This window comes from Schistocerca piceifrons, chromosome 11, assembly GCF_021461385.2.
Source record: "Schistocerca piceifrons isolate TAMUIC-IGC-003096 chromosome 11, iqSchPice1.1, whole genome shotgun sequence".
NCBI classification, from domain to species: domain Eukaryota; kingdom Metazoa; phylum Arthropoda; class Insecta; order Orthoptera; family Acrididae; genus Schistocerca; species Schistocerca piceifrons.
Genome location: NC_060148.1, coordinates 97,070,778 through 97,096,294, shown reverse-complemented (window position 1 = coordinate 97,096,294; position 25,517 = coordinate 97,070,778). Strand labels below are relative to the sequence as shown.

At 46.3% G+C, this 25,517-nt stretch overlaps 1 protein-coding gene across 1 annotated transcript in view; it reads right to left on the bottom strand.

Moving 5' to 3' along the window:
• Positions 1-25,517, bottom strand: part of LOC124719945 (D-3-phosphoglycerate dehydrogenase) — an 84,504-nt gene that overhangs the window by 36,580 nt on the left and 22,407 nt on the right. The window contains exon 2 of the mRNA XM_047245146.1: positions 96-253. Coding sequence (XP_047101102.1) covers positions 96-253 — 158 coding nt within the window. The remainder of the gene's footprint in view (positions 1-95; positions 254-25,517) is intronic.

The window sequence follows — 25,517 nt, the reverse complement described above, 5'->3', positions numbered from 1 at the left end:
GCTAATGGTTGTAAAAGGGACCCATTGAGACAGGTCGGATCTGGAGGTTCATTGGACGGGGCAGAGCGGCGGCCGCAGCGATCCAGTGTGCTTACTTGAGGACGATGACGCCGCGGCGGGTGGCGGCGTCGACGTCGATGTTGTCGACGCCAGTGCCGGCCCTGGCGACGGCGCGCAGCGACGCGGCCGCGCCCGCAGCCAACACCTCCGCCGTCACCTTCGACTCGGAGCGCACCACCAGCGCGTCGTGCCTCTGAAAAAGTAAACACGGCCACATCACCGCCACGCCGACTTCACCGTAACAGCGACTTGTCGACATCACCACCGTATCAAAGTCAACGCAACCACATCACCGTGACAAAAACATAATCATAACGACAAGCAGATCACCACCAGCGCGTCGTCCCTATGGAAACGTAAAGACGGCCACGTCACCGCCACACCGACTTCACCGTGACAGCGGCACGTCGACATCACCTTCATATCAAAGTCAATGCAGTCACATCACCGTGACATAAACATAATCATAACGACAAGCAGATCACCACCAGCGCGTCGTGCCTCTGAAAAAGTAAACACGGCCACATCACCGCCACGCCGACTTCACTGTAACAGCAGCACGTCGACATCACCACCGTATCAAAGTCAACGCAATCACATCACCGTGACAAAAACATAATCATAACGACAAGCAGATCATCACCAGCACGTCGTGCCTATGGAAACGTAAAGACGGCCACGTCACCGCCACACCGTCTTCACCGTGACAGCGGCACGTCGACATCACCACCATATCAAAGTCAATGCAGTCACATCACCGTGCCATAAACATAATCATAACGACAAGCAGACCACCACTAGCGCGTCGTGCCTCTGAAAAAGTAAACACGGCCACATCACTGCCACGCCGACTTCACTGTAACAGCGGCACGTCGACATCACCACCGTATCAAAGTCAACGCAATCACATCACTGTGACAAAAACATAATCATAACGACAAGCAGATCACCACCAGTGCGTCGTGCCTATGGAAACGTAAAGACGGCCACGTCACCGCCACACCGTCTTCACCATGACAGCGGCACGTCGACATCACCACCATATCAAAGTCAATGCAGTCACATCACCGTGACATAAACATAATCATAACGACGAGCAGATCACCACCAGCGCGTCGTGCCTCTGAAAAAGTAAACAAGGCCACATCACCGCCACGCCGACTTCACTGTAACAGCAGCACGTCGACATCACCACCGTATCAAAGTCAACGCAATCACATCACCGTGACAAAAACATAATCATAACGACAAGCAGATCACCACCAGCACGTCGTGCCTATGGAAACGTAAAGACGGCCACGTCACCGCCACACCGTCTTCACCGTGACAGCGGCACGTCGACATCACCACCATATCAAAGTCAATGCAGTCACATCACCGTGACAAAAACATAATCATAACGACAAGCAGATCACCACTAGCGCGTCGTGCCTCTGAAAAAGTAAACACGGCCACATCACTGCCACGCCAACTTCACTGTAACAGCGGCACGTCGACATCACCACCATATCAAAGTCAACGCAATCACATCACTGTGACAAAAACATAATCATAACGACAAGCAGATCACCACCAGCGCGTCGTGCCTATGGAAACGTAAAGACGGCCACGTTACCGCCACACCGTCTTCACCGTGACAGCGGCACGTCGACATCACCACCATATCAAAGTCAATGCAGTCACATCACCGTGACAAAAACATAATCATAACGACAAGCAGATCACCACTAGCGCGTCGTGCCTCTGAAAAAGTAAACACGGCCACATCACTGCCACGCCAACTTCACTGTAACAGCGGCACGTCGACATCACCACCGTATCAAAGTCAACGCAATCACATCACTGTGACAAAAACATAATCATAACGACAAGCAGATCACCACCAGCACGTCGTGCCTATGGAAACGTAAAGACGGCCACGTCACCGCCACACCGTCTTCACCGTGACAGCGGCATGTCGACATCACCACCATATCAAAGTCAATGCAGTCACATCACCGTGACAAAAACATAATCATAACGACAAGCAGATCACCACTAGCGCGTCGTGCCTCTGAAAAAGTAAACACGGCCACATCACTGCCACGCCAACTTCACTGTAACAGCGGCACGTCGACATCACCACCGTATCAAAGTCAATGCAATCACATCACTGTGACAAAAACATAATCATAACGACAAGCAGATCACCACCAGCGCGTCGTGCCTATGGAAACGTAAAGACGGCCACGTCACCGCCACACCGTCTTCACCGTGACAGCGGCACGTCGACATCACCACCATATCAAAGTCAATGCAGTCACATCACTGTGACAAAAACATAATCATAACGACAAGCAGATCACCACTAGCGCGTCGTGCCTCTGAAAAAGTAAACACGGCCACATCACCGCCACGCCAACTTCACTGTAACAGCAGCACGTCGACATCACCACCGTATCAAAGTCAACGCAATCACATCACCGTGACAAAAACATAATCATAACGACAAGCAGATCACCACCAGCACGTCGTGCCTATGGAAACGTAAAGACGGCCACGTCACCGCCACACCGTCTTCACCGTGACAGCGGCACGTCGACATCACCACCATATCAAAGTCAATGCAGTCACATCACCGTGACAAAAACATAATCATAACGACAAGCAGATCACCACTAGCGCGTCGTGCCTCTGAAAAAGTAAACACGGCCACATCACTGCCACGCCAACTTCACTGTAACAGCGGCACGTCGACATCACCACCGTATCAAAGTCAACGCAATCACATCACTGTGACAAAAACATAATCATAACGACAAGCAGATCACCACCAGCACGTCGTGCCTATGGAAACGTAAAGACGGCCACGTCACCGCCACACCGTCTTCACCGTGACAGCGGCACGTCGACATCACCACCATATCAAAGTCAATGCAGTCACATCACCGTGACAAAAACATAATCATAACGACAAGCAGATCACCACTAGCGCGTCGTGCCTCTGAAAAAGTAAACACGGCCACATCACTGCCACGCCGACTTCACTGTAACAGCGGCACGTCGACATCACCACCGTATCAAAGTCAACGCAATCACATCACTGTGACAAAAACATAATCATAACGAGAAGCAGATCACCACCAGTGCGTCGTGCCACTGAAAAAGTAAACACTGCCACATCACCGCCACACCGACTTCACCGCATCAGCGACACATTGACATCACCGCCGTATCAATATCAATGCAGTCACATCACCGTGACATAAACATAATCATAACAACAAGCAGATCACCATCACACCAACAGCGCCATTACTACAAGATGAGGCAAACTTTAATGGTGTGAGAAATCACAATGGCGTCTGGTATAGGGTCTCTGTAGGTGGGAGGGAGCGGGCAACTTACCGGTGTCGAGGTGACGGCATCGGCCATCTTGAGAGCCGCCATCTTGGATGTAGTCACTGTCTAGGTATGAGAATCATTATTGCTTGCAACTTTCGACCTGTTCGTTTACGAACCACAGGGGTCCTTGCCTCATATCGATATATTTATCCGTCTCCACCGTTCTAGAAAGTTTGTAAAACATCACAGAAACAGATGTGCAGTTGCCGTAGCCTATAATATTGTCACCCTGTGTCGTCATCGGATGATATTTCTTGATATGGGTTCCTATTCAAAATATTACATACCCCCTCTACAAGTCCCAGAAATTCGTAACTGGAATTTTCGAACACCTAATGGGGCGTCCTGCACTGTTTGTAACTCCCAAGCCTGCGAATTTGATGGTGCAAACCTTTCTCATCATTGTGGGCTGGCATTTTTCATTTGGTGTTCACGATGCACGTTAGTGGTGTGTTTTGAACATATCTTGAATGCAAAAAATGTCTACTTTGTGAAGTGTGTCAGACATAGTAACCAGGCTGATTGAACATGAATGCTGCTGGAGGCTGCAGAATTCTGACTGCACATTTCCTGAGCATGCTCTGAGCAAGGTTCAGGAGTACCAGTCAGACAGCAAACAAAGACGAAATACTCAGCCCACAGCCAGCCAGAGTGGCCGAGCTGTTCTAGGCGCTTGCTAAAAACTGAACTTGCGACCTCGCGTCCGAGGGCTTCCTTGCCAGTTGAGCTCAGTTTGTGGACTGGGCTGACCTCTGCGGAGAGTTAGCAGTCTGAGACGGACGCCGACCTCTGGTGCGGCAGAGGACGAACCAGTTGGCGCCGGCGGCAATTGGCAGAATGAGGCGAGCAGGCTGGACGCTGGTTCTCAGCAGCCGGCCGCTTGTCGACCGCTGTCGAGGTCACTGTACAGTCCTGGCTCGCAAGAGCGGAGCGCAGCCAGTGCGAAAATCACCTTATCTCCTTCGTTACCTTTTTTGTAACGAATATTGTGTTTCACGACATTTTAATTATTACGTAATGGAATTTTCGTACTATTACTATTTTTATCAGGGTGTTTCAAAAATGACCGGTATATTTGAAACGGCAATAAAAACTAAACGAGCAGCGATAGAAATACACCGTTTGTTGCAATATGCTTGGGACAACAGTACATTTTCAGGCGGACAAACTTTCGAAATTACAGTAGTTACAATTTTCAACAACAGATGGCGCTGCAAGTGATGTGAAAGATATAGAAGACAATGCAGTCTGTGGGTGCGCCATTCTGTACGTCGTCTTTCTGCTGTAAGCGTGTGCTGTTCACAACGTGCAAGTGTGCTGTGGACAACATGGTTTATTCCTTAGAACAGAGGATTTTTCTGGTGTTGGAATTCCACCGCCTAGAACACAGTGTTGTTGCAACAAGACGAAGTTTTCAACGGAGGTTTAATGTAACCAAAGCACCGAAAAGCGATACAATAAAGGATCTGTTTGAAAAATTTCAACGGACTGGGAACGTGACGGATGAACGTGCTGGAAAGGTAGGGCGACCGCGTACGGCAACCATAGAGGGCAACGCGCAGCTAGTGCAGCAGGTGATCCGACAGCGGCCTCGGGTTTCCGTTCGCCGTGTTGCAGCTGCGGTCCAAATGACGCCAACGTCCACGTATCGTCTCGTGCGCCAGAGTTTACATCTCTATCCGTACAAAATTCAAACGCGGCAACCCCTCAGCGCCGCTACCATTGCTGCACGAGAGACATTCGCTAACGATATAGTGCACAGGATTGATGACGGCGATATGCATGTGGGCAGCATTTGGTTTACTGACGAAGCTTATTTTTACCTGGACGGCTTCGTCAATAAACAGAACTGGCGCATATGGGGAACCGAAAAGCCCCATGTTGCAGTCCCCTCGTCCCTGCATCCTCAAAAAGTACTGGTCTGGGCCGCCATTTCTTCCAAAGGAATCATTGGCCCATTTTTCAGATCCGAAACGATTACTGCATCACGCTATCTGGACATTCTTCGTGAATTTGTAGCGGTACAAACTGCCTTAGATGACACTGCGAACACCTGGTGGTTTATGCAAGATGGTGCCCGGCCACATCGCACGGCCGACGTCTCTAATTTCCTGGATGAATATTTCGATGATCGTGTGATTGCTTTGGGCTATCCGAAACATACAGGAGGCGGCGTGGATTGGCCTCCCTATTCGCCAGACATGAACCCCTGTGACTTCTTTCTGTGGGGACACTTGAAAGACCAAGTGTACCGCCAGAATCCAGAAACAATTGAACAGCTGAAGCAGTACATCTCATCTGCATGTGAAGCCATTCCACCAGACACGTTGTCAAAGGTTTCGGGTAATTTCATTCAGAGACTACGCCACATTATTGCTACGCATGATGGATATGTGGAAAATATCGTACTATAGAGTTTCCCAGACCGCAGCGCCATATGTTGTTGACAATTGTAACTACTGTAATTTCGAAAGTTTGTCTGCCTGAAAATGTACTGTTGTCCCAAGCATATTGCAACAAACGGTGTATTTCTATCGCTGCTCGTTTAGTTTGTATTGCCGTTTCAAATATACCGGTCATTTCTGAAACACCCTGTATTTGACTCCGTAGTCTTAACGTACGCTTACGTAAATCACGAACGTTGTACTTCCCACGCCAGATGGTGGGTACTATGTTTTTTAAAAAACTGTGTTATACCTCATTTCATGTTATTCATATATTATTCTTTTTCCTTTTCTTTTTCGCTTTTACCTGTCCTGTACTCTGACAACTTATTATCGATCTGTCTTATGTTTTGTAAGTTGGTTTTTTAAGAAAACAATACGCCAGTGTATTTTAGATGTTTCCTTCCCCCTTCGTCTGCTATGTTTTTCACGTACAATTTAAAATTTGAATTACTTCGTGTGTCACAAATGCACAAGAGGTATTTTTTGGTTAATATCTTGCAAAACCGAGCGAGGTGGCGCAGTGGTTAGCACACTGGACTCGCATTCGGGAGGACGACGGTTCAATCCCGTCTCCGGCCATCCTGATTTAGGTTTTCCGCGATTTCCGTAAATCGCTTCAGGCAAATGCCGGGATGGTTCCTTTGAAAAAGGGCCCGGCCGATTTCCTTCCCCATCCTTCCCTCACCCGAGCTTGCGCTCCGTCTCTAATGACCTCGTTGTCGTCGGGACGTTAAACACTAAGCTCCTCCCCCTCCTCCTCTTCACGTGACACAAGTCACATAGTGGGCGTTCCAAGCCCTGTCCTACCGAGGTCTGCTGTACAGGTGCATGTAAACAGCGGCCTCAGTTTATGCGACCGCTCTAAGCTTCTGGTTATAGCTTGATACCAGTGCCTACCAATTTTAATTGTATATTACAGGTATGTTCCTACCAACTATTATGTTCATACGCAGGTGTAGTTGTGATTTTCTGTTTTATACTCTCTGATCGTTATGTGAAAATTTGTAACTTCTAGCACTGAGGATGGTCACTAAGTGACCGAAAATCGATTTTGCCGACAATAAAACACCAAAATACGGCCAATGCTGATTTTCCTTCCAATTCGATTCGCATTAAGCCATCGGGCCCAATCACTTTGCAGCAGAGGATCAAATAGGTAAAAAGACAAGCTCTAGTAGAAATGCTTGGACAACACAAGTGATATTGAATGTAACTGATGAAATGAGAAAATATAAAAATGTGCCAAGTCAAGGAGGCTAAAGGAAATTCAGAAGTTTGAAATAATCAAACTGACCAGCAAAATGTAAGGGCTTAGAAGAGTATTTCATCAGCGGAAAGGCAGATACCGTCAATACGAAAATCAAAGAGGCATTTGGAGGAAACAGAAGCAACTGCTTGAAACACAACTCAGATTGGGTTGGCTCTGAGCACAATGCGACTTAACTTCTGAGGTCATCAGTCCCCTAGAACTTAGAACTACTTAAACCTAGCTAACCTAAGGACATCACGCACATCCCTGCCCGAGGCAGGATTCTAACCTGCGACCGTAGCGGTCGCTCGGCTCCAGACTGTAGCGCATAGAATCGCACGGCCACACCGGCCGGCAACTCAGATTGAAAACCAGTCCTAAGCGAAGAGGGAAAGCTGAAAGCTAGAAGGAATATATAGATGGTCTATACAAGGAAACTCTAGTTGAAAGCAATATTATGGAAATGGAAGAGGACGTAGATGAAGATGAGATGGTAGATACGATACTGCGAGAAAAATTTGACAGAGCTCTGAAAGATCTAAGTCGAAACAAGGCCCTGGTAGTAGATGATATTCCGTCAAAACTACTCTAGCCTTGGGAGAGCCGACCATCACAGAATTCTTCCATCTACTGTGCAAGAAGTATAAGACAGGCGAAATACCCTTAAACTTCAAGAAGAATATAATAATGCCAATTCCAAAGAAAGCACATGCTGTCAGGTATGAAAATTACCGAAGTATCAGTTCAATAAGTAGTGGCTGCAAAATACTGACACGAATTTTTTACAGAAGAATGGAAGAACTGAAAGAAGCCGACCTCGGGGACGATCAGTTTGGATTCCGTAGAAATGTAGGGACACGTGAGGCGATGCTGACCCTATGACTCATCTTAGACGATAGATTAAGGAAAGCAAACCCACGTTTGTAGCTTGTGTAGACTTGGAGAAAACTTTTGACGGTGGAATACTGTTTTAAATACTGAAAGTGACAGGAGTAAAATACAGAGAGCGAAAGGCTCGTACAGAAAGCAAGCGGCAGTTATAAGAGTTGAGGGGCACGAAAGGGAAGCAGTGGTTGAGAAGGGAGTGAGACAGGATTGTAGCCTCTCCCCGATGTTATTCAATCTGTACATTGAACAAACAGTAAAGGAACCAATGAAAAATTTGCGGTACGAATTGAAGTGCACGAAAAACAAATTTTAAAAATGTTCAAATGTGTGTGAAATCCTATGGGACTTAACTGCTAAGTTCATCAATCCCTAAGCTTACACACTACTTAACCTAAACTATCCTAAGGACAAACACACACACCCATGCCCGAGGGAGGACTCGAACCTCCGCCGGGACCAGCCGCACAGTCCATGACAGCAGCGCCTTCGACCAACAAATAAAACCTTTGAGACTTTCCTGGCAGATTAAAACTGTGTGCCAGACCGAGACTCGAACGCGCGACCTTTGCCTTTCTGCAAGGTTCGCAGGAGAGCTTCTATGAAGTCTGGAAGGTAGGAGACGAGCTGCTGGCGGGAGAAAAGCTGTGAGGTCGGAGCGTGAGTCGTGCTTGGGTAGCTCAGATGGTAGACCACTTGCCCGCGAAAGGCAAAGGTCCCGAGTTCGAGTCTCGGTCCGGCAAAAGTTTTAATCTGCCAGGAAAGTTTCATAACAGCGCACACTCCGATGCTGAGTGAAAATCTCATTCTAAAAACTCTGAGGTTTGCTGATGACATTATAATTCTGACAGAGACAGCAAAGTACTTGGAAGAGCAGTTGATCGGAACGGAAACTGCCTTGAAAAGAGGATTTAAGATTAACATTCACAAAAGCAAAACGATGATAATGGAATGTAGTCGAATTAAATCAGGTGATGCTGGGTGAATTAGGTTGTAGTAGTAGATGAATTTTGCTATTTGGCCGAAGTAGAGAGGATACAAAATGTAGACTGGCAATGGCGAGAGAAGTGTTTCTGAAGTAGAGGAGTTTGTTGACACCGACTATAGATTTTCTGGAAGTATTTGTCTGGAGTGCAGCCATGTATGGAAGTGAAACGTGGATGATAAGCTGTTTAGACAAGAAGAGAACAAAAGATTTTGAAATGTGGAGGTACAGTGGAATCTGAAGGTTAGAAGAGTAGTTCAAGTAACTAATGAGGAGGTACTGAATAGAACTGGGGAGTAGGGGAATTTGTGCCACAGCCAGACTAGAAGAAGTGATCGGTTGGCGGAACACATTCGGAACACCAGTTTAGTATTGCACGGGTAAAAATCGTAGAGGGACACCAAGAGATGAATACAGTACGCAGATTTAGAATGATGTAGGCTGTAGTAGTTACTCGGAAGAGGCTTAAAAAGGATAGAGCAGCATGGAGAGCTCCATCAAACCGAAGACCACAACAACAACAATTACTACTAGTAATACTACACTACTGGCCACTAAAGTTGCTACACCACGAAGATGATGTTTTACAGACGCGAAATTTAACCGACAGGAAGAAGATGCTGTGATATGCAAGTGATTAGCTTTTCAGAGCATTCACACAAGTTTGGCGCCAGTGGCGACACCAACAATGTGCTGACATGAGGAAAGTTTCGAACAGATTTCTCATACACAAACAGCAATTGACCGGCGTTGCATGGTGAAACATTGTTGTGATGCCTCGTGTAAGGAGGAGAAATGCGTACCATCAGGTTTGATAAAGGTCGGATTGTAGCCCATCGCGATTGCGGTTTATCGTATCGCGACATCGGTGCCCGCGTTGGTCGAGATCCAATGACTTTTAGCAGAATATGGAATCGGTGGGTTCAGGAGGGTAATACGGAACGCCGTGCTAGATTCCAACGGCCTCATATCACTAGCAGACGAGATGGCAGGCATCTTATCCGCATGGCTGTAACGGATATGTGCAGCTACGTCTCGATCCCTGAGTCAACAGATGGGGACGTTTGCAAGACAACAACCATCTGCACGAACAGTTCGACGACGTTTGCAGCAGCATGGACTATCAGCTCGGAGACAGTGGCTGCGGTTACCCTTGGCGCTGCATCACAGACAGGAGCGTCTACGATGGTGTACTCAACGATGAATCTGGGTGCACGAATGGCAAAACGTCATTTTTTCGGATGAATCCAGGTTCTGCTTACAGCATTACGATGGTGGCATTCGTGTTTGGCGACATCGCGGTGAACGCACATTGGAAGCGTGTATTCGTCATCGCCATACTGGCGTATCACCCGGCGCGATGGTATGGTATGGCATGGGTTACAGGTCACCTATTGTTCGCATTGACGGCACTTTGAACAGTGGGCGTTACATTTCGGATGTGTACGACGCGTGGCTCTACCCTTCATTCGATCCCTGCGAAACCCTACATTTCAGCAGGATAATGCACGACCGCACGTTGCAGCTCCTGTACGGGCCTTTCTGGATACAGAAAATGTTCGACTGCTGCCCTGGCCAGCACATTCTCCAGACCTCTCACCAATTGAAAACGTCTGGTCAATGGTGGCCGAGCAACTGGCTCGTCACAATACGCCAGTCACTACTCTTGATGAACTGTGGTATCGTGTTAAAGCTGCATGGGCAGCTGTACCTGTACACGCCATCCGAGCTCTGTTTGACTCAATGCCCAGGCGCATCAAGGCCGTTATTACGGCCAGATGTGGTTGTTCTGGGTACTGATTTCTCAGGATCTATGCACCCAAACTGTGTGAAAATGTAATCACATCTCGGTTCTAGTATAATATATTTGTCCATTGAATACCCGTTTATCATCTGCATTCCTTCTTGGTGTAGCAATTTTAATGGCCAGTAGTGTACTTTAGACAACCATAATTTCTATACAGGCCAGCTTTTGAAGACAATACTAGGAAGTTTGGAGGTTGTCCAGGGAGAAGTTGGAAAACGAACACTATACGGAGAGTTGAAAGACGAAGCGGGAACAGAGAATTAATGACGAAATTCCGGAAAATATGAAAATTAGGAACAAAGAGAAGAACAATAGTACGTTACTCTATATGGTCTATGGATGGTCGATATGGGGGAAAGAAGTAACGTCACTCAGCAGGGTTTGTGTAATATCACGCCTCAGTAGCACCGCCTAGTGATTACGGAAATCAGTAAGGCGGCGGTGTTACGGTGCCTCGTATCGCTACCGCGCTGTCTGGTGGCGATAGAAGCAGAGTCCAGCTGTGACCGTGTGCGATTGGAGGATCCAGAAGTAACCAGACGGCCGCCTGCGCCTTGTTTGTCTTGAGGATCACGCCAGCCACAGGGGAACCGGTTCGGAGCGGTTCCCGCGCGCCAGAGGTCGACACGTCCCGCAATTAATTCAACGCCCCCCCCCCCTCACCCCACCTGACGTCACAGCTTCACTTCCTCGCCGGCGACGGCGCTGGAGGCGTTCAGCAGGCAGCGCTGACTAAACTGCGATTTTCCGGTAGCAGTGATTTCTGCGAATGCCACTTTTCGGTAACTGCGATTCTTAACTGCGATTTGTCGCAGTTAATAAATTCACGACTTGCATCCGTCCGCGTTCCACTAATGTTATTTCTACATCTACACTACTGGCCATTGAAATTGCTACATCAAGAAGAAATGCAGTCGATAAACGGGTATTCATTGGACAAATATATTATACTACAACTGACATGTGATTACATTTTCACGCAATTTGCGTGCATAGATCCTGAGAAATCAGTACCCAGAACAACCACCTCTGGCCGTAATAACGGCCTTGATACGACTGGGCATTGAGTCAAACAGAGCTTGGATGGTGTGTGCAGGTACAGCTGCCCATGCAGTTTCAACACGATACCACAGTTCATCAAGAGTAGTGACTGGCGTATTGTGACGAGCCAGCTGCTCGGCCACCATTGACCAGGCGTTTTCAATTGGTGAGAGATCTGGAGAATGTGCTGTAGGACATTTTCTGTATCCAGAAAGGACTGTACACGACCTGCAACATGCTGTCGTGCATTATCCTGCTGATATGTAGGGTTTCGCAGGGATCGAATGAAGGGTAGCGCCAGGGGTCGTAACACATCTGAAATGTAACGTCCACTGTTCAAAGTGCCGTCAACGCGAACGAGAGGTGACCGAGACGTGCAACCAATGGAATCCCATACCATGACACCGGGTAATACGCCAGTATCGCGATGACGAATACACGCTTCCAATGCGCGTTCACCGCGATGTCGCCAAACACGGATGCGACCACCGTGGTGCTGTAAGCAGAACCTGGATTCATCCGAAAAAATGACGCTTTGCCATTCGTGCACCCAGGTTCGTCGTCGAGTACACCATCGCAGGCGCTCCTGTCTGTGATGCAGCGTCAAGGGTAACCGCAGCCACGGTCTCCGAGCTGATAGTCCGTGATGCTGCAAACGTCGTCGAACTGTTCGTGCAGATGGTTGTTGTCTTGCAAACGTCCCCATCTGTTGACTCAGGGATCGAGACGTGGCTGCACGATCCGTTACAGCCGTGCGGATAAGATGCCTGTCATCTCGACTGCTAGTGATACGAGTCCGTTGGGATCCAGCACGGCGTTCCGTATTACCCTCCTGAACCCACCGATTCCATATTCTGCCAACAGGCATTGGATCTCGACCAACGCGAGCAGCAATGTCGCGATACGATAAACCGCAATCGCGATAGGCTACAATCCGACCTTTATCAACGTCGGAAACGTGATGGTACGCATTTCTCCTCCTTACACGAGGCATGACAACAACGTTTCACCAGGCAACGCCGGTCAACTGCTGTTTGTGTATGAGAAATCGGTTGGAAACTTCCCTCATGTCAGCACGTTGTGGGTGTCGCCACCGGCGCCAGCCTTGTGTGAATGCTGAAAAGCTAATCATTTGCATATCACAGCATTTTCTTGCTGTCGGTTAAATTTCGCGTCTGTAGCACGTCATCTTCGTGATGTAGCAATTTTAATTGCCAGTAGTGTAGTTTATGTGACATTTGGCTGAAGAGCGGTGGAGAACTGAAATAAGAATAAAAGAACGGAAATGAGCGTACTGCATCGTGGGCCGAGACTCCCCCATTCGGAGGAGTTCGGTCGGCGAGGAGAAGTACTTATTGCATACGACGCCACGTTGGGCGACTTGCGCGTGGGAGACGGGGATGAAATGATGATGAGGACAACACAACACCCAGTTCCTGAGCGGAAAAAAATCTCTTGCTCCGGACGGGAATGGAACCCGGGCCCCTTGGCGTAGCATTCCGCCACGCTGACCACTTTTTTGTTTTTTTTCTCTTTTTTGTTTTAATTTTTTATATATTTTTAACCAGCGCCTTAGACCACTTTTTTCCGCCTTTAAAGAGAGAATGTAACTTGGTGTGGAAACGCGCTTCCTCTGAACGACGAACTAAGTAAGCCCCTTCTGTTGCCTTTGTTTGCAACATGGCTTGAATAAAAATAAATGTAAATTCCATTGAGAAGGCAGTCTCATAATTGTTATGGAAATGTAACTGCATCTATAAGTTTCGTTCTCCGTGCGTGGAAAAACGGAAAGAAGCAAACTCATTATTGCTGATAAGTAAAATTTTCTTCTTCAGAAGGTAATGAAGTAAAGTAGGCTTCTTCTGCTTGATTTTAGACATAATTAACATAAATGTGTCTTACTGTGAAAAGAAAAGCAAAGAAAAACAGAAACTAAATAAAGGGTGTATACCAGTTTCATCACTGTGCTTACCGCAAAACAAAGTAATAGATTACACATAGGCTTAACTGGTCTATACTGATGATCTTCTCTGTTTACTTTGTGTTGGAAATCCTCCTCCTGCTACGTGAAGTACAAACGTTAACCAAAAACCATTCGTCTAATATACGAAATGCTTGGATGTGTAATGTAAAGTACGCACTTTTTTGGTTACAGTATTGTTTTAGTTGAAAAATTTGCCACACATCAACGTGTGGCGCTCAGTTGTAAGGTATACCCAAAAGTCCTCCCTATTGCTTGATTCTTTTGTGAGGATGTAATGCATCGTTTGGCCTTTCGACCAGTTAGTTGGTTCAAAATGGTTCAAATGGCTCTGAGCATTATGGGACTTAACATCTTAGGTCATCAGTCCCCTAGAACTTAGAACTACTTAAATCTAACTAACCTAGGGACATGACACACATCCATGTTCGAGGCAGGAGTCGAACCTGCGACCGTAGCAGTCACGCGGTTCCGGACTGAAGCGCCTAGAACCGCACGGCCACCGCGGCCGGCTAACCAGTTAATTGCGTTTCGTTTTGTTTTAGGGTAAGGTATACCGTCAGGGTTTAAAAATTCAGCAGTCGTAACGGCGTTGGGCGTAGTTTTACCACTCAGCTAATGGGGGCGGACAGAATAACAGAACAAAACCACTTCAAGGAAGTCCATTTTAGTATCTGTCGATGACGATGTAGGCTATCATCGAAAACTTGAAATTTTGTCCGAATCTGACGCGGTAAGTGAAGCGAGAACTTTTAATGTAAAAATGAATGAGTTTGGTGATCTGCAGTCAGTACCAGCCGCTAGCGCGGAGAATTACCGGGGTTCACTGAACAGCCGGCATAAACATGTTTACCGTCCGTGCGCGCGTGACCGCCTTTGTGTAGCAGTGTTTGCGTTTCCGTTTGCGTTTCCATTTGCGTTTGTGGTTGTGTACGCACACTTCTGGCTGTTCCTTTCAGCACGCCGCAGTTGGCACCGTTCGTAGTCTGGCAGAAACGTACCTGTGGGACACTCCGCTCCTAACACCATACATACGAGCGTCACTCCGAAGGAAATGCACACTATTTTTGTAAAAATACAGTTTTCGTTCCACACGTGTGAAAGTTTTACAGTGTGTAGATACATCTTTCCCGCTTGTTTTCAAACTTAGTTCAACCTGTTCCCGTGAGTGGCGCCGTCACAGCATGTTTTCAAGATGGCTGCTACAGTTGACGTTCGTCAGAAGCAACGTGCTGTCATAGAATTCCTGTGCTGTGGAAACGAGACAGTGGGAAACATCCACAAGAGGTCGGAAAAGGTGTACGGAGATGCTGCTGTCGATCGCAGTGCAGTTTGTCGGTGGGCGAGCAGGTTACGTGATGAAAGCGGACACGTCAATATTGAGGATTGTCCTCGCAGCGGCAGGCCTCATGCTGCACACACTCCAGACAATGTGCAGGGAGTTAACGAATTGGTGACTGCTGACAGACGCATCACAGTGAACGAATCGTCACGCTACATTGGGACAGGGGAAGGAAGTGTTTGCAGAATACTGAAAGTGTTGGCGTTAAAAAAGGTTTGTGACTGGTGGGTTCCCAGGATGTTGACAGTGGCTCACAAAGAAAGAAGAAAAACGGTATGCAGCGAACTTTTGGAACAGTGCGAGAATGGTGGAGATGAATTTCTTGGAAGAATTGTGACAGGTGATGAAACATGTCTCCATCGTTTTTCACCAGAAACGAAGAGGCAATCAGTGGAGTGGCATCGTGCAAATTCACCCAAGGAACAAAAAATTCAAAACCACACCTTCTACGTCGTTTTTCGATTCTGAAGGACTGTTGCTTGTGAACATCGTGCGAAGTGGAACCACGATAAATTCTGACGCATATGTGACGACACTGAAGAAACGTCCATCTCGACTGAGTCGTGTTCGACCACATCGGGAAAAGCAGGGTGTTTTGCTGTTGCACGACAATGCACTGCCACATGTCAGCAGTCAAAAAACCGTGGAAGCGATCGCAAAACTCGGATGGACAACACTGAAACACCCCCCTTACAGTCATGACCAGGCTCCTATGTGAGGACCTTCTCTTTGGGAAACTAAAAGACTCTCTTCGTCGAACAAGGTGCACGCTGCCAAAGAGTGCCTCTAACAGGTTGGTCCAGAATTTTACTGTGCGGGTATACAGGCGCTGGTTCCAAGATCGGAGGGATGGAAATTATGTGGAGAAATGTAAATATTGTTCCAAAAGGATGTATCTACACACTGTAAAACTTTCAGACATGTACAATAAAAGATGGATTTTATGAAAAATAGTGTGCATCTCTTTTCGAGTGACCTTTGTATTACGTCCCTACATTTTGGCGCTTCTACGAGGGTAAGTCAACTGTTATCCGCAAAGTAGTATAAAATTTTATTGTAATCAAATAGCAAACTTACAAGAACATCATTTTTCGATATAGTCTCCTTGCGTTTCAAGGCACTTGGTCCATGTTTTACAAGCTTCCTGATGCCCTCATAGAAAAAGGTTCTCGGTTGAGCTGCGAGCCAGGAATGCACCGCTTCCTTCACTGCTCCGTCCGAGGCAAATCAAAGACGCCTTAGTGCCTGTTTAAGTGGACCAAACAAGTGATAGAAGGGGAAAGATCGGGACTATATGGAGGATGATCCAGTATTTAAAATTTGAGTTTCTGGAGCGTTTCAGCAGTGTGGGCAGCAGTATGAAGACGGGTATTGTCGTGCAACAACACAACACCTTTTCACAGTAATCCTCGGCGTTTGCTTCGAATTGTTGGCTTTAGCCTGGCGGTAAGCACCTCACTGTAACGTACACTGTTTATTGTTGTGCCCCTTTCCCCATAATGTTCCAGTACTGGAACTCGTGCGTCCCAAAAAACCGTAAGTATCAGTTTTCCTGCGGACGGTTGGTTCTTTAACTTTTTCTTGCACAGTGAATTTGGATGTTTCCATTCCATACTCTGCCGTTTACTTTCCGGCTCGTAATGTTTCCTCACATGATCCTGTCTAAATAGTTGTCCCCTTCGTTACCGTAGCGATACAAATGTTTTTTTGGAGACGCCCAAGCGCGTTTGTTTATGCAACTGTGTGAGTTGTTATGGGACCCATGTTGCACAAACTTTAAGAAACCCAAGTCTGTTGTGGATGATTTCGCAGGCAGAACCGTGACTATTTTGCAGACGATGTGCCACTTCGTCAGTAGGTAATCGTCTATCTAAGAGAATCATTTCACGTGAACGCTCAGTGGTTTCTTCATTTGTGGCGGTAAACGCTCGTCCGCCTCCTTCATCGTGCGTAACACTTGTGCGAACATTTCGGAATTTTTCAGTCCATTCGTAGACACTCCGTTGCGGCTAAACACTGTTCCCGTACTGTACCGAAAGTCTTCGATGAATTTCGGACCCTGATACGCCTTCCGACCACAAAAAACGGATCACTGAACGTTGCTCTTTTTCGGTGCAAATAGACAGCGGAGCAGCCATTATTAACAGCACGGCAGCGATAAGGAAACTAACCTAGCAGCTTGAAAATTGCAAAGATATAACAACAAATAAACAAAGCATGCGTCATCAACGTAAAACGACAGTACTACCAAAATAAACAAAAATATAACTAAATTGCGTATAATAATTGAGTTACCCCCGTAGACTAAAAGCAGTATTTGCTTGTATAATGGGCGCACAGTTTACTAACACGTTCTAAAGTCCTGTGGTTCATCCTTCGTTGTAAGCGCAGGCTGAAAGTCACAAAGAACGTGGTTACTTAGTCGCTTTTCGTAGTTTTTCGCCTTTCTTGAACCAGTCTTTTCTTATGCTCAGTTCGTGAGTTTCGCAGTTCACCTGGCTGTTGTATAGTTCACAAGACATACTGTACTCTCAAGGAAAGCACGTGACAACCGGATTTTTGTAATTCTTTATACAGGGTGTTACAAAAAGGTACGGCCAAACTTTCAGGAAACATTCCTCACACAGAAAGAAAGAAAATATGTTATGTGGACATGTGTCCGGAAACGCATAATTTCCATGTTAGAGCTCATTTTAGTTTCGTCAGTATGTACTGTACTTCGTCGATTCACCGCCATGATTTCATACGGGATACTCTACCTGTGCTGCTAGAACATGTGCCTTTACAAGTACGACACAACATGTGGTTCATGCACGATGGAGCTCCTGCACATTCCAGTCGAAGTGTTCGTACGCTTCTCAACAACAGATTCGTAGAGGTGCACCAATTCCATGGCCTCCACGCTCTCCTGACCTCAACCCTCTTGACTTTCGTTTATGGGGGCATTTGAAAGCTCTTGTCTACGCAACCCCGGTACCAAATGTAGAGACTCTTCGTGCTCGTATTGTGGACGGCTGTGATACAATACGCCATTATCCAGGGCTGCATCAGCGCATCAGGGATTCCGTGCAACGGAGGGTGGATGCATGTATCCTCGCTAACGGAGGACATTTTGAACATTTCCTGTAATAAAGTGTTTGAAGTCACGCGGATACGTTCTGTTGCTGTGTTTTTCCATACCATGATTAATGTGATTTGAAGAGAAGTAATAAAATGAGCTCTAACATGGAAAGTAAGCGTTTCCGGACACATGTCCACACAACATATTTTCTTTCTTTGTGTGTGAGGAATGTTTCCTGAAAGTTCGGCCGTACCTTTTTGTAACACCCTGTATTTGTGGTACGTGAAGTTCAGACCTCAAACATCAACCAACCAAAGCCGTTTTCAATAAAATCGACTTTGGTGCTTTCTAAGCACCTTTAATACCTTAAATCAAGGTAACCTCTCTGCTGGGTCACATGACTGCTGTATAACACTCGCCTAAAGCGAGGGCAGCATGGGTTCCATTTGCGGCCAATGCATTTTTTAAACCAAAAGTAGCATGTTCTGCAATCATTTCCGTGAAGTTCAAAATAGATCAAGATGGAAAAAATTGGCAGCGCTCGAGACGTAATCACTGGACCGCCGGTTCGAGTCCCGTTTTGGTCATTATTTTTCTCACCTTTATACCGTTCACTTCAAATACTCATGTCATTTAAATACAAAATTCGTAAAATATACGCTAATTAACAAAAGCATAATTGTCATTCCAGAATGAGATTTTCACTCTGTAGCAGTGTGTGCGCTGATATGAAACTTCGTGGCAAAATTAAAACTGTGTGCCGGACCGAAACTCGAACTCGGGACCTTTGCCTTTCGCGGGCAAGTGCTGTACCAGGAAGTTTCATATCAGCGCACACTCCACTGCAGAGTGAAAATATCGTTCTGGAAACATCCCCCCAGGCTGTAGCTAAGCCATGTCTCCGTAATATCCTTTCTTTCAGGAGTGCTAGTTCTGCAAGGTTCGCAGGAGAGCTTCTGTAAAGTTTGAAAGGTAGGAGACGAGGTACTGGCAGAAGTAAAGCTGTGAGGACGGGGCGTGAGTCGTGCTTGGGTAGCTCAGTTGGTAGAGCACTTGCCCGCGAAAGGCAAAGGTCCCGAGTTCGAGTTTCGGTCCGGCACACATTTTTAATCTGCCAGGAAGTTTCATAATTGTCATTTTTAAGAAAAATGCACGCCTTTTTATTTCTTTTTACATTACACACAGAAAAATCAATTTTTAGTTGCAAATACAAATTCTTAGCCCTAGAACACAAAAGAGGGAGAAATGTTACACTGCCACTAAACCATCGTAAGCTGCGCTACCCCAAATTTATTCAAATGACGTCATAATTTTTAAGTTGTGCTTTAATTAATTGCAATTATTACATCTCCTGTGGTATATTATATACCAAATGAAGTACGGAATACCCTGTTTGATACTGTTGTGTTGGCAGAAGAGCCAACACCGTGTTACGAATGGAGGCCGAAATGCACGCGTTTTAGCTCACGCGGGCTGGCGTGAGGAGGGAAGAACTATACTGACATGAGGTCTGGAACATGACAAGGAACTAGAATTCAGAAAGCGGACATAATTAGTTTGATACTTAACTTTAATCCATTAATGATGAACGCCGCTCTTGATGGTACATGATTCACAATATTATCCGTTAGTAACTGAATATGGCGCCTTGCTAGGTCGTAGCAAATGACGTAGCTGAAGGCTATGCTAAACTGTCGTCTCGGCAAATGAGAGCGTATGTAGACAGTGAACCATCGCCAGCAAAGTCGGCTGTACAACTGGGGCGAGTGCTAGGAAGTCTCTCTAGACCTGCCGTGTGGCGGCGCTCGGTCTGCAATCACTGACAGTGGCGACACGCGGGTCCGACGTATACTAACGGACCGCGGCCGATTTAAAGGCTACCACCTACCAAGTGTGGTGTCTGGCGGTGACAGCACAGATACGTTACTGTAATCGTTAATTTTACGTGGGTTTAGTGATCAAAGGTTCTTGTTGTTGATTTGGTCCTCAGTCTGAAGGATAGTTTGATGCAGCTCTCCATGCTACTCTATCCTGTGCAAACTTCTTCATCTCCCAGTACCTACTGCAACCTACATCCTTCTGAATCTGCTTAGTGTATTCATCTCTCGCTCTCCCTCTATGATTTTAACCCTCCACGCTGCCCTCCAATACTAAATTGGTGATCCCTTGACGCCTCAGAACGTGTCCTACAAACCGATCCGTTCTTCTAATCAAGCTGTGCCACAAATTCCTCTTCTCCCCAATTCTATTCAGTGCCTCCTCATTAGTTATGTGATCTACCCATCTAATCTTCAGCACTCTTCTGTAGCACCACATTTAGAAATCTTCTATTAATATTTTTCTAAACTGTTTATCGTTCATATTTCACTTTCATTCACAGCTACACTCCAGACAAATATCTTCAGAAACGACTTCCTAACACTTAAATCTATATTCGATGTTAACAAATTTCTCTTCTTCAGAAATGGTTTCTTTTTTGCCATAGCCAGCCTACGTTTTATATCCTCTCCACATCAGCCATCATGAATTATTTTGCTGCCGAAATAGCAAAACTCGGCTACTACTTTAAGTGTCTCGTTTCCTTATCTAATTCCCTTAGCACCACCCGATTTAGTTCGACTACATTCCATTATCCTTGTTTTGATTTGGTGATGTTCATCTTGTATCGTCCTTCCGTCCGGCGGCTTAACGACGGAGGCCGGTGTGCCGGCCAGCCTATATGTGGTTTTAGGCGGTTTTCCACATTCCCCTAGGTGAATACCGGGCTGGTCCCCACGTCCCGCCTCAGTTACACTAGACACAGACAGTTGGGATACACTAATTCCGTCCCAGGGGGGGGGGGGGGGTAAGGGGTGGCAGCAGGAAGGGCATCCAGCCACCCCCTAAATTAACCTTGCCAAATTCGATTAACCATGCCGACCCTGCCCTGCGTCATTGCGCAAAAACGGCACCAGCAAAAGAGAGAAAAGAAAATAACTTGTATTGTCCTTCCAAGACACTGTCCATTCCATTCAACTGCACTTCCAAGCCTTTTGCTGTCCCTGACAGAATTACAAAGTCATCGGCAAACCTGAAAGTTTTAACGAGTTTTTCTTCTCCACTACAGGATTAATTACCAATATTTTATAAAACATTGTTAAAAATATTGTTTAAACTAAAAAAAGATTATAAATTACAATTTTTCATCTTAATATATTTTAAGATCACACCACTGGTCGTAGCGCATGCACCTTCGTTTAAAAATATGCATTGACTGAAAAGCGAACCCGAGCTGCCGACATGGAGAATACCGTTGATCACCGAAAAGCTTAACTTCATCTAAGGTGCGACTGGATACGTGATTTCCTGTCAGTAAGGTCACAGTTCGTAGTAATAGACGGAAAGTCATCGAGTAAAACACAAGTAATATCCGGCGTTCCCCAAGGATTCTACTGTTCCTGCTCTATATTAACGACATAGGAGACAATCTGAGTAGCTGTCTTAGATTGTTTGCAGATGATGCTGTCATTTACCGTCTTGTAAAGTCATCAGTTGACCAAAACGACTGCCAAAATGATTTAGATAAGATGTCTGTATGGTGCGAAAAGTGGCAATTGACCCTGAATAAGGGAAAGTGTGAAGTTAATTCACGTGAGTACTAAAAGAAATCAGCTACATTTCGATTACGCAAAAAGTCACAAAACTGAAGGCTGTAAGTTGAACTAAATACTTAGCGATTACAATTACAAATAACCTAAACTGGAACGATCACATAGATAATGTTGTGGGTATAGCAAACCAAAGACTGCGATTCATTGGCAGAACACTTGGAAGGTGCAACAGGTCTACCAAAGAGACTGCTTACACCACACTTGTCCGCCCTGTTCTGGAGTACTGCTGTGCGGTGTGGGATCCGCATCAGGTGGGACTGACAGATGACATCGAAAAAGTACAAAGAAGGGCAGCTCGTTTTGTGTTATCGCGAAATAGGGGAGATAGTGTCACAGACATGATACGTGAATTGGAGTGGCAATCATTAAAACAAAGGCGTCTTGCGTTGCGACGGGATCTTCTCATCAAATTTCAATCACCAGTTTTCTCCTCCGATTGTGAAAGCATACTGTTGGCACCCGCCTACATAGGGAGAAATGATCATCACGATAAAATAAGATAAATCAGGGCTGGCACAGAAAAATTAAAAGTGCTTGTTTTTCCCGCGTGCCGTTCGAGAGTGGAACGGTAGAGAGACAGCTTGAAGGTGGTTCACTGAACCCTCTGCCAGGCACTTTATTGTGAATAGCAGAGTAATCACGTAGATGTAGGTATTAAATGCGCTTGGAAACCTTTGCACTGAGTTGGTTTGGATGATTGATATTTGAGGCATGAACTTTAGGTACAATAAATACAAAAAATTTACAAAAATCCGATTGGCGTGTGGCCTTCTTCAGTGTAGAACACGTCAAAACGCTTCAACTTCCTTAGCGGATTTTTCTAGCTTTTTCGAAAAAAGTCTTAGCGGATGGGATAGCTAAAGTGGTACATGTATTTTGCTGTTTGGAGAGCATAATAACGGACGATGGCCGCAGTGGAGGGAATGCTACTGGCAATAGCAAGAGAAGCGTTTCTGGAAAAGAGAAAATTGTTAACATCGATTATAAATTTAAGTGTTGGGAAGTCTTTTACGACGATATTTGTCTGGACTGTAACGTTGTACGGAAGTGAAATGCGGAAGATTAACCGTCCACATAAGAAGTGAATAGAAGCTTTTGAAATGTGGTGCTACTGACGAATTTTGAAGATTAGATGGGCACATTGACTAACGGCCGAGGAGGTACAGAGTTGAATTGGGAAGAAAAGAAATTTGTGGCGCAACTTGACTAAAAGAAGGGATAGGTTGATACGAAACATCCTGAGTCATCAAGGAATTGTTAGTCTCGTACTCGGGGAGGGCAGTGAGGCTAAAATTGTCTATGGACACGTAGGCTTGACTAGCGGTGCAGGTGGGTGTGGGTTGCGACTGCCGCACACGTGTGGAGGGGATTGCAGAGGTAAGTGGGTCTCTGGTTCGCAACCCGGTTTCGCCAACCTCTGCATCCAGGACGACTTTCTCTGCCCGACTGAGCCGACAGACTGGGTCGTCGCTATAGGCCCCCGCTGCAATAGCCTGTAACAAAACACTGAACTTCTTTTTCACGGCCTCCCGATCTCAGAGATACAGGAAAATTGTATAGGAGTGTGTGCTCTGACTCTTTTCCAGTGACCCGCCATCGTCTACTCTGAAGCTCCGTAGCGTTCCTCCTCAACGGAGTCGAGTTAATTACACTACTGGCCATTAAAATTGCTACACCAAGAAGAAATGCAGATGATAAACGGGTATTCATTGGACAAATATATTATACTAGAACTGACGTGTGATTACATTTTCACGCAATTTAGGTGAACAGATCCTGAGAAGTCAGTACCCAGAACAACCACCTCTGGCCGATATAACAGCCTCGATATGCCTGGGCATTCAGTCAAGCAGAGCTCGGATGGCGTGTACAGGTACAGCTGCCCATGCAGCTTCAACACGATACCAGAGTTCATCAGGAGTAGTGACTGGCTTATTGTGACGAGCCAGTTGCTCGGCCAGCATTGACCAAACGTTTTCAATTCGTGAGAGATCTGAACAATGTGCTGGCCAGGGCAGCAGTCGAGCATTTTCTTTATCCAGAAAGGCCCGTACAGGACCTGCTACATGCGGCCGTGCATTATCCAGCTGAAATGTAGGTTTTCGCAGGGATCGAATGAAGGGTAGAGCCACAGGTCGTAACACATCTGAAATGTAACGTCCACTGTTCAAAGTGACGTCAATGTGAACAAGAGATGACCGAGACGTGTAACCAATGGCACCCCATACCGTAACGTCGGGTCATACGACAGTATGGCTATGACGAATACACGCTTCCAATGTGCGTTGACCGCGATGTCGCCAAAAACGGATGCGACCATCCTGATGCTGTAAACAGAACCTGGATTCATCCGAAAAATTGACGTTTTGCCATTCGTGCACCCAGGCTCATCATCGAGTGCACCATCGCAGGCGCTCCTGTCTGTGATGCAGCGTCAGGGATAACGGCAGCCACGGTCTCCGAGCTGATAGTCCGTGCTGCTGCAAACGTCGTGCAACTGTTCGTGCAGACGGTTGTTGTCTTGCAAACGTCCCCATCTGTTGACTCAGGGATCGAGACGTGGCTACACGATCCATTACAGCCGTGCGGATAAGATGCCTGTCATCTCGGCTGCTAGTGATACGAGACCGCTGGGATCCAGCACGGCGATCCGTGTTACCCTCCTCAACCTACCGATTCCATATTCTGCTAACAGTCATTGGATCTCGACCAACGCGAGCAGCAATGTCGCGATACGATAAACCGCAATCGCGATAGCCTACAATCCGACCTTTATCAAAGTCGGAAACCTGATGGTACGCGTTTCTCCTCCTTACACGAGGCATCACAACAACGTTTCACCAGGCAATGCCGGCCAACTGCTGTTTGTGTACGAGAAATCGGCTGGAAACTTTCCTCATGTCAGCACGTTGTAGGTGTCGCCACCGGCGCAAACCTTGTGTGAATGCTCTGAAGAGCTAATCATTTGCATATCACAGCATCTTCTTCCTGTCGGTTAAATTTCGCGTCTGTAGCATGTCATCTTCGTGGTGTAGCAATTTTAATGGCCAGTAGTGTGTAAAGTTATTGTTATTCACTTCAATGGCTTCTTGTTGTCAAATTTACTCCTTGTCCTAATACGATTTTTAAATGTCTTAAGCAAGTTACGTGGCACTAGTAATGTTCTACGACGACCGTCTTAACACGATGCTGCAGCTGATCGGGAAAACATTGTTGGAGCCGCAAGTGCTCGTAATACACTTAGAAAAAAAAAGGTAAGAAAAAAAAATGTTCACCATCACGCATCAGCGTGTTGAAGATCGACCGACGATTTTGCAAAATATTACGTTTAAAATTATAATCGCTTTTTCTCACTTTTGCTAGTTCTATTCTTTACAACCAACATTAGATTGTCATTAGTCGTATATTTAAGAAGTGAACTGCGTCACAATCAAGAAATATGTTTCCAGAATGATATTTTCACTCTGCAGCGGAGTGTGCGCTGATATGAAACTTCCTGGCAGATTAAAACTGTGTGCTGGACCGAGACTCGAACTCGGGACCCAGGCAAAGGTCTCGAGTTCGAGTCTCGGTCCGGCACACAGTTTTCATCTGCCAGGAAGTTTCAAATCAGCGCACACTCCGC